At 34.6% G+C, this 16202-nt stretch overlaps 4 protein-coding genes across 5 annotated transcripts; 2 read left to right on the plus strand and 2 right to left on the minus strand.

Moving 5' to 3' along the window:
• Positions 1–119: 119 nt before the first annotated feature.
• On the plus strand, positions 120–13380 carry LOC124637947 (gamma-tubulin complex component 4). 2 transcript variants are annotated; one of them, XM_047174692.1, is made up of 12 exons: positions 120–467; positions 7792–7924; positions 8340–8628; positions 8895–9075; positions 9275–9483; positions 9614–9740; positions 10030–10186; positions 10528–10668; positions 10999–11173; positions 11598–11799; positions 12188–12351; positions 12784–13380. In XM_047174692.1, the coding sequence occupies exons 3-12, from the start codon at positions 8420–8422 to the stop codon at positions 12944–12946; spliced, it is 1728 nt and encodes a 575-aa protein (XP_047030648.1). In that variant the 5' UTR covers positions 120–467; positions 7792–7924; positions 8340–8419; the 3' UTR covers positions 12947–13380. The 2 variants fall into 2 exon arrangements, with proteins under 2 accessions (XP_047030648.1, XP_047030647.1); XM_047174691.1 differs by lacking the exon at positions 120–467 and adding an exon at positions 7189–7675.
• On the plus strand, positions 467–2443 carry LOC124637949 (lipoma-preferred partner homolog). The gene has a single exon (XM_047174693.1). It carries the CDS (start codon positions 526–528, stop codon positions 1963–1965), a length of 1440 nt encoding a protein of 479 aa, XP_047030649.1. The 5' UTR covers positions 467–525; the 3' UTR covers positions 1966–2443.
• On the minus strand, positions 2440–7104 carry LOC124637946. Its single transcript, XM_047174690.1, has 7 exons — positions 6757–7104; positions 6420–6603; positions 6148–6335; positions 5860–6063; positions 5496–5786; positions 5227–5416; positions 2440–5138 (listed from the first exon to the last, which is right to left on the minus strand). The coding sequence occupies exons 1-7, from the start codon at positions 6890–6892 to the stop codon at positions 3002–3004; spliced, it is 3330 nt and encodes a 1109-aa protein (XP_047030646.1). The 5' UTR covers positions 6893–7104; the 3' UTR covers positions 2440–3001.
• On the minus strand, positions 13377–16050 carry LOC124637950 (protein arginine N-methyltransferase 6). Its single transcript, XM_047174694.1, has 6 exons — positions 15857–16050; positions 15541–15777; positions 14960–15153; positions 14633–14844; positions 13808–14039; positions 13377–13598 (listed from the first exon to the last, which is right to left on the minus strand). Exons 1-6 carry the CDS (start codon positions 15905–15907, stop codon positions 13391–13393), a joined length of 1134 nt encoding a protein of 377 aa, XP_047030650.1. The 5' UTR covers positions 15908–16050; the 3' UTR covers positions 13377–13390.
• Between the last annotated feature and the right edge of the window lie 152 nt (positions 16051–16202).

Here is a 16202-nt window from a genome sequence, read left to right on the forward strand (position 1 = left end):
CCACAGATAATGTCAAATGTGGGATTGTTAGATACGTTAATAATCGACTAAAACTTTATGGTAATGCATTTCAACAAAAATATTTAATGCACTAGCTTCCTAATTTACGTTCATATTAAGCTATCTTGAGCATTTCTTTCAGTTTTAAAGTGCTCCTCCGGAATAGCAGTACGAGTGCACAAAACTGCAGTAAGTAATCGTTTTGGACTCTGAAAGTGTAATGACGTTGAAGTGCAATGCAAACAGAGAACATGAACGTCATGTCACAGTGATGTCATCACAGAGTACCATAATAAGGTAGATGTCATCATCGAACCAAAGCAAGGTGAATAAGACAAGTGGCAAGTGGACTTCAAGATAAGAAAAGCATTTTCTTAATCTTAAAATGTATAAAGTGAATGTGATATGTAACTAATTGTGGTCACTCCATAAAGTATTTATTATAAAAACATCTCCAAAAGTGTAAGGTAAAGTTTTAACATTCACTTGGCATTATTTCATTATCAGGTCAATCATATTGCAGAAATGTCACGACTTGATAACATTGACGCCTTGGAAAAGCAATTAGCCGAATTACAAATGGCTAAAGATTTAAACACTTCCGGCAAAGTTAAAAAGGTTCCACCAGCTGTACCGCCAAAAAAGAAAGCTCAACCTCAAGTTCCGCACAGCGCTGTCGTGAGTGCTATTTGTGAGCCATCATATTCGTCAATGATCATGCCACCGACCAACAATAATACAATGTACAGCAGCAGCAATACACTCCCGAGTAATACGCGTCCTCACATTCATAAAGATTACGCCAATGTTAACCAATTAAATCTATCAACATTCAACCATGCCTATAGACAAAACTTACCTTTGCCATCTAAGGCTTACAATGCAACATACAGTAATATACACCCATTCAGAAGCAATGATAACCTGCCTCCAGTGCCTCCGCCACCACCGCCACCTCCTCCACCACCATCAATTGCGATCTCTACATCAAAACCCTACAATGGAAGCCAAAATAATGACGAGTATTTGCCGCCACCATCACCTGTAAGTTCTAACTACAGTGAATTAGTCAGAGCCACTGCAAACTTGAATTACAATCAGGAAAGGCCAAATTATCCGCCCATATATCAGAACGAGTTTCCTGAATACGGAGCTTCCCAATCATCAACATATGAGTCACTTTATGAGCCTATTAACCCACGTCCTCACAGCAACTTGTCATCTCAATCTAATTCCATGCACAATTATCGCAATAACTTGTCTAACACAAGCAAGTCACCGCTTCATAAAGAAGAGGAGGTTGATGCCTTAACTAATCTTCTTGTAAAATCTATCACTGATAGTCAAGACTTAGATGTGTTTGGAACATGTGTTAAATGCGACGGTAAAGTTATAGGTGAAAGTTCCGGATGCACAGCCATGGGAAATATGTATCACGTCACATGCTTTTGTTGCCACCGTTGCAATGTGAACTTACAAGGAAAACCATTTTATGCTGTGGAAGGTCAGCCGTACTGTGAAACTGATTACTACGAAACATTAGAGAAATGTTCTGTTTGCGACATGCCAATCCTAGATCGGATTTTGCGCGCTACTGGGAAACCTTATCATCCCAATTGTTTCACTTGTGTTGTGTGTGGCAAAAGTCTGGATGGAATACCATTCACAGTGGATGCAATGAATCAAATTCATTGTATCGAAGATTTCCATAAGAAATTTGCACCGCGTTGTTGTGTTTGTGAGTTGCCAATAATGCCAGAAGAAGGCGAGGAAGAGACTGTACGTGTGGTAGCTTTGGACCGCAGCTTTCACGTCAGATGTTACCGATGCGAGGATTGCGGGCTCCTTCTGTCCTCGGAGTCAGAAGGCCGGGGATGTTATCCACTTGATGATCATATTCTTTGTCGAAACTGTAACGCGCATCGTATCCGTCTTCTTACAAATGTTATGACAACTGATCTTTAAATTATTTCAATCTAACTATATTTCAAATATTATGTAGCCTCATGTAAGCATAGCCTTTTTAATTGTCAGAAAATGCTTATATAACATTTAATAGTAATTTATATATTTTTATGGATATTATAAGATTTTTATATGACTATTTTATTTGTTAGATTAGTAAATACCTACATATTTTCTAGTGATATATACAGTAGTTATTTATATTATGAGCCATTGTATTCTATAAGAAGACTGTTAATCAGAGTAATATTTTGTCAATTTTATTGTAATGTTAGTGAATTATGGAAAATATTTTAATTGGTTATTATGATAATTGCGGCATGTGATAATCGCGACTATACTGTTGTGTATCTTCTATTTATGAAGCATTATGAATGCTGTAAAATCATTTACATATTGACTATGTTGTATTTACTATACCTATTTATAATGTAGTTTTGTGGCAGCTTTTTTTTTCTTTAATAAATGTTCTTATATATTTTAGTGTTCTTTATTTATACGGAACAAGTAGTTAAATTACATATTTAATAAAATTTATTAAGTCTATAAATCATCCATAAGTATAGAACTTATAAAATACTGGCTTAAAGAGTAAAAAAAAAAACATAGGCAAGTTCATGATATGTCTTAGTGCACGATTGCATAATGTTACTTAAATATTATCACAAATACATGGAAAAACACAGACAAATTCATCGTTATGATTTTTATAATCAAAACCTCTGAATTTAATATCACATTAAGCAGACTAACTATTAAAGTAGGTAGATACTCCTAAAATCTATGTAAATGAACCAATCTCAAGGTATCTATTGATTGTCGGTATCCAATAACTGATATGGCGTCACATGGCGGTTTTAATCAATGCAAATTTCTTAATAAGTAGTGTAAAATGTAACTTATTGGTACGTAGTATAAAATGACTACACTCATTCTGAGATCTATGTTCACATTGACTTCATTCCTTGTAGAAATAAAATACAGAAAAATATCTAGGAACTAAATAGTCACATATTATTACAGTGGTTATTATCAACTACACTTTATGTCGTAATTTAGTATTAAATTTTGGTGGGCTTAAAACTTGTTTCATGAATAAAGATCGTTTTTCTTTAATGTTTTTTGACATAACTAAATCGCAGCCTACAGCTGCATTTGGAAGACTTTCACTAGTTTCAAAAGATAAATTATCATAATTTTGTTTTCGTGGCACTGTCCTTCCTCCTTGTTCTGGGTCAAATTGGTTTTTAACATGAATTACGCTGGAATCTGATTGAGGCTGATTAATTTCGCATGAGCGATATAAAATTTCCTCATCAGAATTTAAATTGATCCTAGGCTCAAACCTTTCTCTTAAAATTGAAAATTTCCGTCGTGGTCGACTTCTCGCTCCCTTCTTTACATTGGATAACTTCGAAGTTGATGTATTAACTACCGGCATCGTGGCATCTTTTTGTATCAACGACTGCAAAGATGTTGATATTTTATTAGAAGAACAATCTTCATTAGAATTATTAGGTGCAGAGCTTTCTGAAACCAGTTGCCATAAAAAGTCAATATCTTTATTCGACAAATCGTGTTGGTTTTGTTCAGGCTTAATGTTGATTTTCTTGCTTTGTAGTTTGATATTACTTGAATTAGTTTTTTGACGTCGTCTTGTATTTTTATTGTAAACAGAAGCATTTTCTCCTCCATGTAAATCTGTTGATGTTGATGAAACATTCAACTCTTTTTTAATCATGCCAAACTTTGATCTGTCGACCATGTTCATACAATTTTCCTTTTCTGGCAGAGATTCCATTATATTGCTTGGATCAAACTTTGAAGGTTCTTTCCACAATGCTTGTTTCAAATCAATTTTTGTGGATGTATTGAATTGTGGTGAATCCCACAAATGTTCTCTCCTGTGATATAAATTTCTTGGAGAATTTGTAACTGTAGATTTACGTATTTCATCAATAGTTGCAACTAAAGAACTTTCTGAATTCAATCTCTTTTTGTTTGAAGGATCGATATCACCTAGATCGTCTAATTCTTCCATTATTGGTTCTAAGTGATTTGGATCTTTGCTAATATCAGTCATGCACGGCTTTGCTAAGAAGGTATCATCATGCGAAACTAACGTATTCGCATAATCGTCCTGATTCGTCCTATCGAATTTGACAAATACGTTTGAATAAGTATGTGGTTTTTTAGGAAATGGTGGTGCGGCTAAAATAGCGTTCTTAAGATCTTGTGAAATACAGCTACTTATTTCAGAACTTCCCGAAGTTAAAGTATCTCGTCTTCTGTCTCTTACCACGCTTCCATCGTGGAGCCAGTTTTCTATGTCAGAATATCCATTCCAAGATCTTAAGCCCCAAGCTTCCCTAGCAATATTTACAGCGCAGATATTTTCATAATCATGAACTGATAAAATCTCTGTAGGTGTATCTAACTCACGTGGTTTAGATGGAAATAAATCTGTGCCTATTCCATTCTTATTTTTGTCCTTTTTGGCGTACATTTCTTTAAGAATATCCAACGCTATTCTTTGAATGTTTTCGATATCTGCATCTTGATTTCCAACTTTTATATTCTTAAGTGCACTCAAACATAGCTTTTGCACAATATTTTCGTTAAAAGTGTTTATGTCGGAGCTATTTATATCGCTGAAACTTAAATCTAAATCCATATCAATGGAGTCCGAAGATGTCTTTTTATTTGAACCGTCTGTATCATGACTCATTTCTGAGCTGTCAGTCTTCAACATCTTCATGAATTCTTCATTAACTAAATTACAAACCTCCAAATTGATATTGGTTAAGTCATCTCGCAATGCGTCTGAGGAACATATTCCTCGTCTCTTGTGCAAGTTCAAATTGCTAGAAGTTATTTCATCTATTGAGCTTTCTAAGTTCTCCATGGAATTTAATTTCAGAGTTAACTCAGTTGGGGAGCAAATAGCTCTTTTCTTGTTGTTTTTAGGTTTGTATTCATCATCTTGCAATACCAATTGTGGTGTATTTTCCACAGTATAAAATTCTATACTAGAAGCCTCTAAGCTGCTATTTCCTATAGGTGCTGATGTAAATGTGGGTGAACCAGATCTAGCTATCCAATGTTCTAATAAAAACTTTTTATCTGCATTTTCACTTTCTTGCTTCTGAGCTTGTTCCGTTGTTGTATCTTTACTGAAAATAAAAATACAGAATTGATTGTTTTAATACATTTTATCCACATCAACCCTTTTTTTATTGAACATTCTCAATAGGTATGTACCTGGAAGTTGCTTCAGTTTCCTCATTCTTTTTTGCACTTTTGAATGACCTCACGTGGTGTAGGCTGCCTCCTTTTTTATTATTTGATTCTTGCATGTCTACTTTATTATTTAGTTCTATGTCATCGCTTTTCCATGAAATAGGTCCAGTAGAATGGAAGTATCTGTAGTATAATATCATTGAAAGAATGCCTGAAAATTAAAAATAAATAAATATAATTCTTGGCCCACGCAGTCGTTTCTTCAAAACTTTATTTAAGGACAAACATACCAACGATTGTTCCAAATAAAATACATATTGCGGCAGCAATGGACCATGGCTTCTTTTGTCGTTCAGCATCAGAAATAAGTACATATATAAATAGGCTTCCAAAATTTTGTGATATTATCAATGTATAAAACAACATCAAACGATATCTTGTGTGTCCTTCCCTCAAATTTATATAGCAGAAGCAATACACAAAGCCCATAACGACGTTGTATAGGGTTTCTTCTAACTTATTTGGACAGAAAGTAGTTTTCTGGACAACAATCCAGAATGTCATTGCAAACCAGTGCAAACCTGAAAATACATACATTAGTCAGAAATTCTTTTACTTAATTCTTATACATTTTCACATTCAGTTAAATCTTACCTAAAGGTATTAACGTCCATATCCCAAAAATTATAGCAAATAATAAAATTCCTGGTATTCTTCCGATTAACATCCCGAAATGCCATATCAACTTCAATAATAATGCATTCCAACTGAAATTTTCATTTGAAAATGCTGTAATACTGTAAATGTATGTCGCACAACCCCATATAACGGAGGCAATTGACGCTGCTAGAGCAAACACTGAAAATATAAAACAGTTTTTAAAACCTAGCACATTGAATATATAACAAATCAAGGAAACTTAATATAATATTCATAAAATACCTTTTGTATAATAATTATCATCTAAAGTAACAACTGCATAAGTTTGCAATATTATTTGTGGCACAGTCCCTATAAAAATGTATAAAAAATGTAACAAACTTAGATCATTTCTCTGGGAAATTAATTTGTGAGTTTTTATAGATTCTAAGTTTTTGCACACGAACACTTTGCGCAAGAATATAATGTATCTGAAAGAGAAAATTTACACAATTGTTAAATGGGGCAAAATTGTTTATATACAACATAGAAACATTTTTTAATTTATACTGTACCTTTCTAATAAACCAACGAGACATATATGGGTAATCCAATGACGCAGACTTGATTTTTGATCCGTAACAAACCACCTTATCGAAAATATATTTATTAGAATATTCGGAGTTACAATAAAAATCAATGTACCAAACCCCCAATAAAGATGCCCATCCTTACAATATTCGGCAAAAACTATCACATCTGCAACATAATAAAAAAATTGAATTTTTTATTTCAATGCGAAACTGTTACAAGCGACATAAATTCAAATATTAACTGAAAAAAAAAAAAACAATTAATAGTTATGTGTCATTAATATTGTCTAAACATACAAAACCCATTTATAATTCTCACCTGTCGTCAAATCTGCTAAGATCGTTACAAGTGATATAAATACACAAATAACATGGACGATACAAAAGTTTTCATCTTGACTGTTTGATGATTTACTTTCTATGTTATGGTTCCCAAATCTACAAGCCTCCGCCATTCTAAAAGATCATTATAATATGATCATTCATTACACATATTCAAAACAAAGAAATTAACTTCATTTAGACCGTTTGGCCGACTCTTGTATTCATAGTTTATGTTTTACTGTTTATCATAATCTACTGCACCGAGATCACTTCTGTGTCAAATTCAACAAACCAATACAATCAATATTAGTTCAATGCTGTAACCGCAAGTCAAAGCACAGCGTGCGTGGGCGCAGACAAAAGTTCGTGCTTTTTGTTTTGCAAGTTGTCAAACTTGTAAGCTCCCATAATAAGCTCTCTGCTATAGACAAACAATACATTTTGAACTGACAGTTCTTTGCCCCTTTAAAAATCTATTTACATGTAATAACATTCCCTCTTCTACTGACCAAAATAATTATATGCAATTTTTTATACTCTCTCCAAAAACATGGATTATGCTCATACGTATTATTTATGCAGGTTCAGGTTGCACTTGTACATCACTGCAGTTGACCTCAACTCACCACTTTTGCTCAAAATCGACTAAATGCGATCAACGAAAAAAAATCTGGACTTCATTTCTAATCTGTCTACCACATCAAGTGTCTGTCAGTGTCATTCAATTTTGTTTTTTGAAGTTTCGCAAAAGCAGGCAGGCAGTATTTCAAAAAAATAAATAAACAAGATGAATAATAAATAAAAGCTTCGTAAATATATTTCGTGTTCGCTATCCAGTGAAATAAAAAACAAATATGATCCACGACGCGTTATTAATACTTTGGGACTGTTCCCATATTCCGGCAGGACAAGAGGTCAGTAATAAAACCTTTTTGAAATAAATTCTAATTTTTACAAAAGAGAGCAGGGTCAGTGGATCGTCTTAGGGGCGGAGTCAGTACTATTGCTGAATTATTTATATTTTTTTCAGAACGAAGTAGTACCATACGCTAACCATGGCGATTCAGAAATATTTGCTAGGATAAATGATGTCGCTAAGAATCACCACAAAATCCAATCTTTCATTGAAGCTACGGGGTTTCGTTCCAGGAAGAGTAATGCAGGTAAGAACTGCTAAAATTAAATATATTATATAGCCCTCTACTTCATCTGCAACCTGAGGGATATATGTCCTGCGCCAAGATCTATGTACTCCTTTTCTCTGTTTAAGCTACTTACTACCTTTCTCCATGCCAAATATTATTTGTATCAGAACATCAGTACAGCATTATGCTGAGCGCTGCCCCTTTTCACGCATAAGTGACGCAGCTGCAGCGCTTTTCTTCTTTGTTTCACTGTTTGTTTTGTCCATAGATTTACCTATTTGTTTGTATTTGTGTGTGTTTGTTTTCTGCGTCATTTGTGTGTAAAATAAATGGTTTTTCTTTCTTTACATCTGCTTAAGAGTGTAAGAGTCAGAAACAAAGAGTATGGATGACTAAATATTAAGCATAACTTTTTGACTGAATTGTTCCCCAGGTGTGAAGGTGTGTGGTTTGTACTCACAAGCTTTGAGTGAAGGTTTCTCTGAAGTCCTACAGTCTTACAAACAAAACCTTATGGAGGTTGAAAGCCTTGTCATAGGCAACCATAACTACACACTGTCATTTGTATACAGTTACGTGGAAAAGTTTAGAGGGCTGTTCAACACTTTGAATAAAATTATTACTATGATTGAACATCGGAGATTGATTGGATGTCAGATATTGAGTTTATTGCATCAATATATTTTGAACGGCAATGAGAGGGTGCATGAAGCTATTGTGAGGTAATTTACAAAAAACAATATCTTCCCGAGGGATCTTCTATGAAATATAAAAATTCCTATAAATTATTAAAAGTAGCCTGTATGTAGTTCTCATACATAAGCTATATTGATACCTCATCATCATCATCATCATCATCATCTCAGTCATGGAACTAGAATATCTGTAACTTTAGTTCGTCTACGGATTTCCTCATTTTGGATTGCTACCTAGTATCATGAAAATCGTACATACAAATTTTTGCATTTACAATATTATAAATTTCCAGGATATTCTCATGTGTCAACAAAGTGTTTATAAACCAGTTGTGCACCTGGCTTCTATATGGAGAACTAAAGGATCCGTATCAAGAGTTCTTTATACTGCACAATCAGTCACAGAACAGTTCCGACACATTCCTGTCTTCACCCTCTACTACTAATACTTGTGATAAATCACTTGTTTCTGCTGTAAGTTATAAAATATATATTTATTTTATTTCCAGTAATGTAAGCTAAAGAAATCACAATTTACACACTTATTTTGATATTCATTAAATTAAAAAATAAATGTGACCTATTGTTTTCCAGATATTAACACAAATATTAACTGAATATTTTTTTTTATTTTAATAAAAGCATTTATGAAAAATTGTTCTTTTTTTCACAGCTTCAAGACACAACTCTAGAATGTGGGTACACACTAAATCCAAGCATGATACCATACTTTGTGCCACTCTCCCTTGCCCAAGAGATATTGTTTATAGGCAAAACAATCATCCTATTTGGTTTTGACCCCAAGAAGGTCAAGAAAAATAGTTCTTTCACTGCCAGCAGGACTTTATTGCCTTTACAAAAGTGTGGAGTTGAATCTAGAAGGTAATATTGAGAAAGATTATTATTTTTCTAGATTGGTTGTTATTTCTTCAAGCCTACAGTTGTTTCTTCAGAACTATTTACTTAATAAATATGTTGAGATTGACACATATATAAATTTGGTTCTTGCCAGGTTCACAATTTGGGAGGAAAAAGAAGCTGAGTTCCATGAGAAATTGCAGAAACTGAAAAATCCTGAAGTTTTTGAAGTGTGCAATCTTAGAGGTGTTATCAGGGAAATTAAAGAATGTGTTACAAAGGTATGTTCGTTGTTGTAGGTATATTCGTATGTGGTTCTGGTATATTCGTTTTCAATTCATGCTATGCTTAATTGGTCCCTAGACTGGGTTTTAGACTGGAAGACTCAAAAACAAACACTGGTTAGTTGGATAGACTAACAACAAAAATCATCATCCTCCGAGCCTTTTTCCCAATCATGTTGGGGTCGGCTGACAACAATAATAATGATTGAAAATGATGATGAATCAATTTTTTTTTTAATTGTGGTTTTGTTAATTCTTTCAAAAAATATTTGCTATACTTTCCCAGCATCTCTGGACAGTAGCAGTTGAAGAGGCGCAGTTGATCCATGAGTTGAAATTAATGAAAGACTTCTACTTGCTTGGTCGAGGTGAACTCTTCCTAGAGCTATTAAGGCTTACTGCTCACATGCTTGATAAGCCTACTGCCAGGACATCTACAAGAGGTAAATGTTCACATAGCTTTGTTGAACCGTTAATTAATAATGGCGCCCCGGCAGATTCTCGCCAATGGCGACGATTCTTATTTAGGGAAATCAGACAGCTGTGCAGGACGTATGATAGTGCACAAGCATTTGCGCAGACATATGTGCACTCACTATTCCTTCACTTTCATAGCGCGATGAGCGACAAGCCGACACCACCGGAGAGAGATCACAAGCGGGACCGACATTAACGTGCGACACGATGCACGGGTGTATCGGAAATTGAACCATTACTTATTGGGGCAATGGAAGGATTTGAAAAGATTTTTTATTCCAGATATTTATTTTAAATATTTTTTCAGATATGAATCACGCCTTCCAGTTAGCCGCAAGAGCAGTATTTCTAAGTAACAGTGCTGACATAGAAAAGTTCAGTTTCGAGTTGCCTTATGTTAAGCCAAATATTTCGAATAACACCACTTTTGAAGATGATAGTACCACTGGTACGTATGAAACTTCAAGCACAAGTTTCTAAAAGTAATTTAATAATGAAAATGAATTTATATTACGGTAAATATTGACTTTGAAAAGTTAGACAAGTATGGAGCACCATATAATCTTTGCTTAACATTATAGAGTTGAAGACTTTGTTTGCTTGAAGGAGCTAATCTCAGGTACTTCTGGTACTGGTGGACATGAAAAAATCAGTGTTAGAAAAGACCATTTATTTAGCAAAGCTATAGGCTACTTTTAACTACTTGCACAGAGTCAAACTGTTGGTTGCAGTTGAAAAAAAATACAATATTTCAGTTTTTATTTACATTTACTTACAGTAGCGGATGGTTGGTCCAGCATAATCCTGAAATATGACTTCAAATGGCCCTTACATCTGCTGTTCACGCCTGAAGTACTAGCGAGGTATAACGATATGTTCCGACTGTTGCTGAGGATTAAGAAGACACAGCACGACCTACACGCTTTGTGGAAGACTTATAAACAGTCTACTAGGTATGTAAACATTGTAAACTATGTACTAGGTAATTACGGGAGTACCTAAACTTTATATACACTAGTTATTCGGTTATTCTACATCTATTTAGGGTTCTGAACCCAAATGAAAAAAAGGTACCCTATTACTAAGACTTCGCTAGTTAGTAGTAGCCAGTAAACTGTGATAGTTAGACGTTGAAAGCTTTCATCGTTGATGTATTATTGTTGGCGCTATAACTGAAAACCTGGAATAAAATAAATATTTTAAAGGAGTTGCATACCTACAATGAACGTAATTTTTTGCCAGTTTTATACACAGATATTGGTACGTATCACCGACTCGTACTTAGTCAGTTTTATATGCAATCTTCATTCATATTCTGCTATCCTACATTAAACATTTAATTAATCCATTTCTTACTACTTGCATTTAATTTCCCAGTTTCTCAATGTGCCAACTGCACAACAAGCTAATGTTCCTGATGGACAACTTACAACATTACATGCAAGCCGACGTGCTCGAGACCAACTTCTCCCGTCTCATGGACGCGGTGCAGAAGACTAATGACTTCGAGAAGCTAAAGAAGTCACACGCTAACTTCCTCGCTGATATATTGAGCCAGTCGTTCTTGACTGTTACTTCGGTAAGTTAAGATTTATTTTAGGGTTATACTAGTTCTTCCTCGCGGTTCTACCCGAGTTCTGAGGGAACTATATCCCCCACCCGGATAAAAAGTATGTCTATATCATGTGTAATTTTCATTAAAATCGATTTAGTATTTATCCGTGAAAGCCAGACATACAGACTTACGCATTTGAAATGTAAGCAAGGAGTTATGTCCGCGATATAATTCACATAAATGTATGCATGCTAAAGTATATATGTACCTACATATTTTTTGACCTTTAAGTCTCAATTCTTTATGATTGAAGAAAAGTATTTTTTACCGACTTAAAATAAGATGGTTCTCATTATGTATGTTTGTGTATTATCTCACATTTGGTTGAAAACCGTTTTTAACCATATTTCAGTCTGGCGACAGCGACTGTTCAGGCGACACGTCGGACGCGCTTAACAACCCCGTCTTCTGCAATATAATGGAACTGCTCAAGCTTTGCCACTCCTTCTGCGGGATGAACGACAGTGTCGCCGATAAAGAGGCTGAAGACTACTATATCAAGGGGTATTCTGATAGGTAGATAAGTTTTTTAAATTATTACTAGCTTCTGCCAGCGGTTTCACCCGCTTCCAGAGGGCACAACTTCCTGCACCCGAATAAAACTCAGATTGCATTTTATTCTGATATCTAAGATGTACTAAGTTATTGCCAAGTTTCATCAAAATCTATCCAGTAGCTTTTGAGGAACAGACATCACTACATACGCAATTCGGATTTATAATATTAGTACCATTTAGTGGTCATTGCAGAAAATCTGCCCCATCTTTCTCTGCAAAATTAATGAGATTTAGATATCTATCCGAACTCCACATACGAATACAAGACGGTATGTATGCAATTTAAACATGGAACTATTTCCTGGATCCATGTAACTTAAAAAAAAAATACTGTATCGTTTCACTTCTCTTTTTTGATAACTAATAAAATATATAAATTAAATTATTTCAGGTTCAGCAAGTTAGTGAAGCAACTGATGCAGCTGCTCGTATCATTACGCGATCGTCCCTGCGGGGTGTACCTAGCGCGGTTGCTTATGAGACTCGACTACAATCGCTGGTTAAGCGGCGAAGCACAACTTACACAATCCGTCACTAACATGTTACGATATTGAACTGAAGATCAGGGCATATGAAAATTAATATCTTTACTATTATTAAACCAAGAACATTTTTGTTTGTCTGCTTGCTTGTACCCTAAAGGCTCCAGAACTATTGAACCGATTCGAAAAATCCTTTCACTGTTGGGAAGCTAGACTATCCCTGAGTAAACATGCCAGTAGAGTGAAACCATGGGAAAACAGCTAAGCATTTCAATTCCTAAAGCACTCAAGCAATGATGGGATTTTCAGGAAACCACAAACATATAGGATGATTGATACATGTCACACTTATTTATTTCAGTACATATTCTCTTTACTTACAACTTTTTTTAGATTTAATCCAATAATCAGAATATCATATTGTAATTCTCAATTACATTGACTATTATGATTGTATTAATAAATTTTATACTGTTTAAATATTAAAAATAAAATAAAAAACTTAAGAAAAGGTTTTTAATCACCCTCATCAATTATATCTTCATCTGTTAGGACAGTGGAATATCTTTTTGGACTTTCATATACTGCTATTCTGTAAATTTTTGCTTGTTCAGCATGCTGCTCCATGTAGGCCTTGGTTAATATGCATTTTGTCATGTGGCATGTGCATGGTAACGGATGCTCTTCAGTTTCTGGATCAAGCATCGTTAACTGTAGATTGTACCTGTGGAAATAAGTGATGGTAAGGTTGATGGCAAAATTCAGATCATAATCCACCAGAAGGAAAGGATATTGTGAGGAATTTGATACGTAAATAGTACCACTAACAAACCAGGATTATTGATTTTTATTTTCATGCCTTCTTCAATATCAAAGGAAGCAAAACAAGACAGTTAAGCTTGTTAAGAGAGCGTTCCACTAAAAATACTGTACCTTCTGCTCTTAGAATGAGCTCGATTCATATCCAACTGGAATGCAATAGGTTCTCCTTGCTCCACCTGGTGCTGTTCCGGCAACACTATGACGGTTTGTTTCCAATGTGTAGCCGCGCTCTGTGGACTTGTGTCCAGAACTGTGCGACCGTCTCCTGTACTGTCAGCAAGCTGTGGGAAATTGCACTCGAACCATATGCAGAGGCCTTGGTAGTTACCATTTTTGCTCGCACCTGGAATTAGAACATTGACGAAATAGTAAGTAAGAAGTACCACTCCGAAGGATCTTATATCACAAAGATGATTCGGTAATGAGTTCAAATTAATTTAAATTAGCCATGAAGATCTTACTATTCCCTTCAGTTGCTTTCTTAATTTTAACAGCACGGATTTCTTGAGTTTTTTTCTGACTCTAATAAGTTCATTGAGGGGACAGAATGTCTCACGATGGAATGGCATCCTGATATTGTATTTGTGCTGCACTAATTAATTAGTTAACTGTCTCATGGAAAGACAGTTTTAAATTTACACAGTACATTTATATTTATTTTATGCTATTCCAAAAACAATTTGATTGATATTGGTATTGTTGAAAGTTTTTTTGACATTTTTTGTCAAATATTGATGTTTTGTGTTTAGTTTTAAAAGTAGAATGTAGTGCTGTACTTAGGAATCATATTTATCAATTAATACTATGAAACAATCCTAAAGTTGTCAAGGGCACAAAAGATTTTTCCATTAAATTTTCCCAATAATTTACTCTGAATTAGGGAAAGTTAACAACAAAACATTTATTTGAAATTGTTTGTTTAGTAAAAAGACTTACCAACAACATGTTGCAAGGTATAATTATTAAGTTCCAGTGGCTCTTCATCCTTCAGATTGACCCAGCAGAATGCCACTTCAGGCCCCATCAAGTCCTCTGGTCCTACATTAAGTATTTCTGGCTTGCTCCCTTTAGTTGCTCTGAGCTCTTTGGCAAATGATTTCATTGACACTCCATGGAAATTGTTCCAGTTATCATATAATGATGGAACGCTGGAAAAACAAATGCTTACTATTAGTATTTTATATCCAAGAATAATAATAAAGCAAATATGGTCGAATATTCACACTTTTTTCTAATAAAACCAACAGTTATTCACCTACTTACCTACATGGAGCAACATAAATAATAGCGCTTTCTGGAAATATTTCTCCATCGTCTTTCAAGAACCACTCCTTAGCATACAGGACTGAGTCCAACATGCCCTCGTGCAGTAAATAGAAGCCCATCCACTCTGATACTATGGCATCTACCTTCAGGTAGTTTGGTAGTATAACTTCTTCAACTCTTTTGTGGAGAACCTGCAATTTATGTATTTTTTTACATGGGATATCATCATCATCCCCCTGCCCCTATCCCAATTTCACTTGGAGTCAACACAGCATCTGTTCTTCTTCCTCCTTCCATACTCTTCTATCTGCTGTCATCTCACAAGTAACATTCTTTCATACCACATCCACATTCACACAATCCATCCATTGTCTTTGGTTGTCCTCTGCCACTATATCTGTCCATGTTCATACTCATCATTTTTGAATATTAGTTGCCTAGAAAATTACTTGTGAGATGACAGCAGATAGGAGAGTATGGAAGGAGAAAAGATACTGTATATCTTGGAATTAATTTATAAAACATGCCCTTGCTGCATGCAAGTCCTGCTTTTTCTACTGTAAGAAGTAACAACTTACCTCTATAACATCTTCAAACTTGTTTTCCTCAACTATTTTTTTTGCTAGAATGGCCAAGTTACTAGCTTCAACTGCATAAACTTTTTTGGCACCAGCTTGAGCACAGAATATGGATAATATTCCAGTGCCACATCCAACATCCATTACAATTTTGTCTTTAAAATAAGCTTTGTTATCCAAAATCGCTTTTCTGTATGCAAGTGTTCTGGGCTCATCTTCAAGCATAAGCTTATGCACCTAGAATAAAATAAAATAAAGTGATATCGTGCACACTGAATAGGTATGTGCCTATTATTTACATTGTTGAACAACTTACATCCAGATTTTCATAACTCGCAAAATATTGGTCGGCATTATCCACGTCCATTTTTAATGTTTCAAATATTTTTAGTTATCTTATGATGGAATACTCGTCGAGCCGAACACGATTAATTAACCTCAAAATCTTAATCAATAACCGATTGTGATTTATTGATAAAAACCAAAACATTCAACAGTGGTTAACAGTGTTACTCGTTAAGTTTTTGGTTTTCCCGGTTGATCTACAAGCAATTATTTTTTCGGAAAGTATAAAAACAATAGCAAAGAACCACCACTACTTTGTGATTAAATATAAATTTTTAGAGTCTTTCTTTCTTCACATTTATTTTTGCGTATTAGTT

Source organism: Helicoverpa zea, chromosome 17 (assembly GCF_022581195.2).
Source record: "Helicoverpa zea isolate HzStark_Cry1AcR chromosome 17, ilHelZeax1.1, whole genome shotgun sequence".
Classification (NCBI taxonomy): Eukaryota; Metazoa; Arthropoda; class Insecta; order Lepidoptera; family Noctuidae; genus Helicoverpa; species Helicoverpa zea.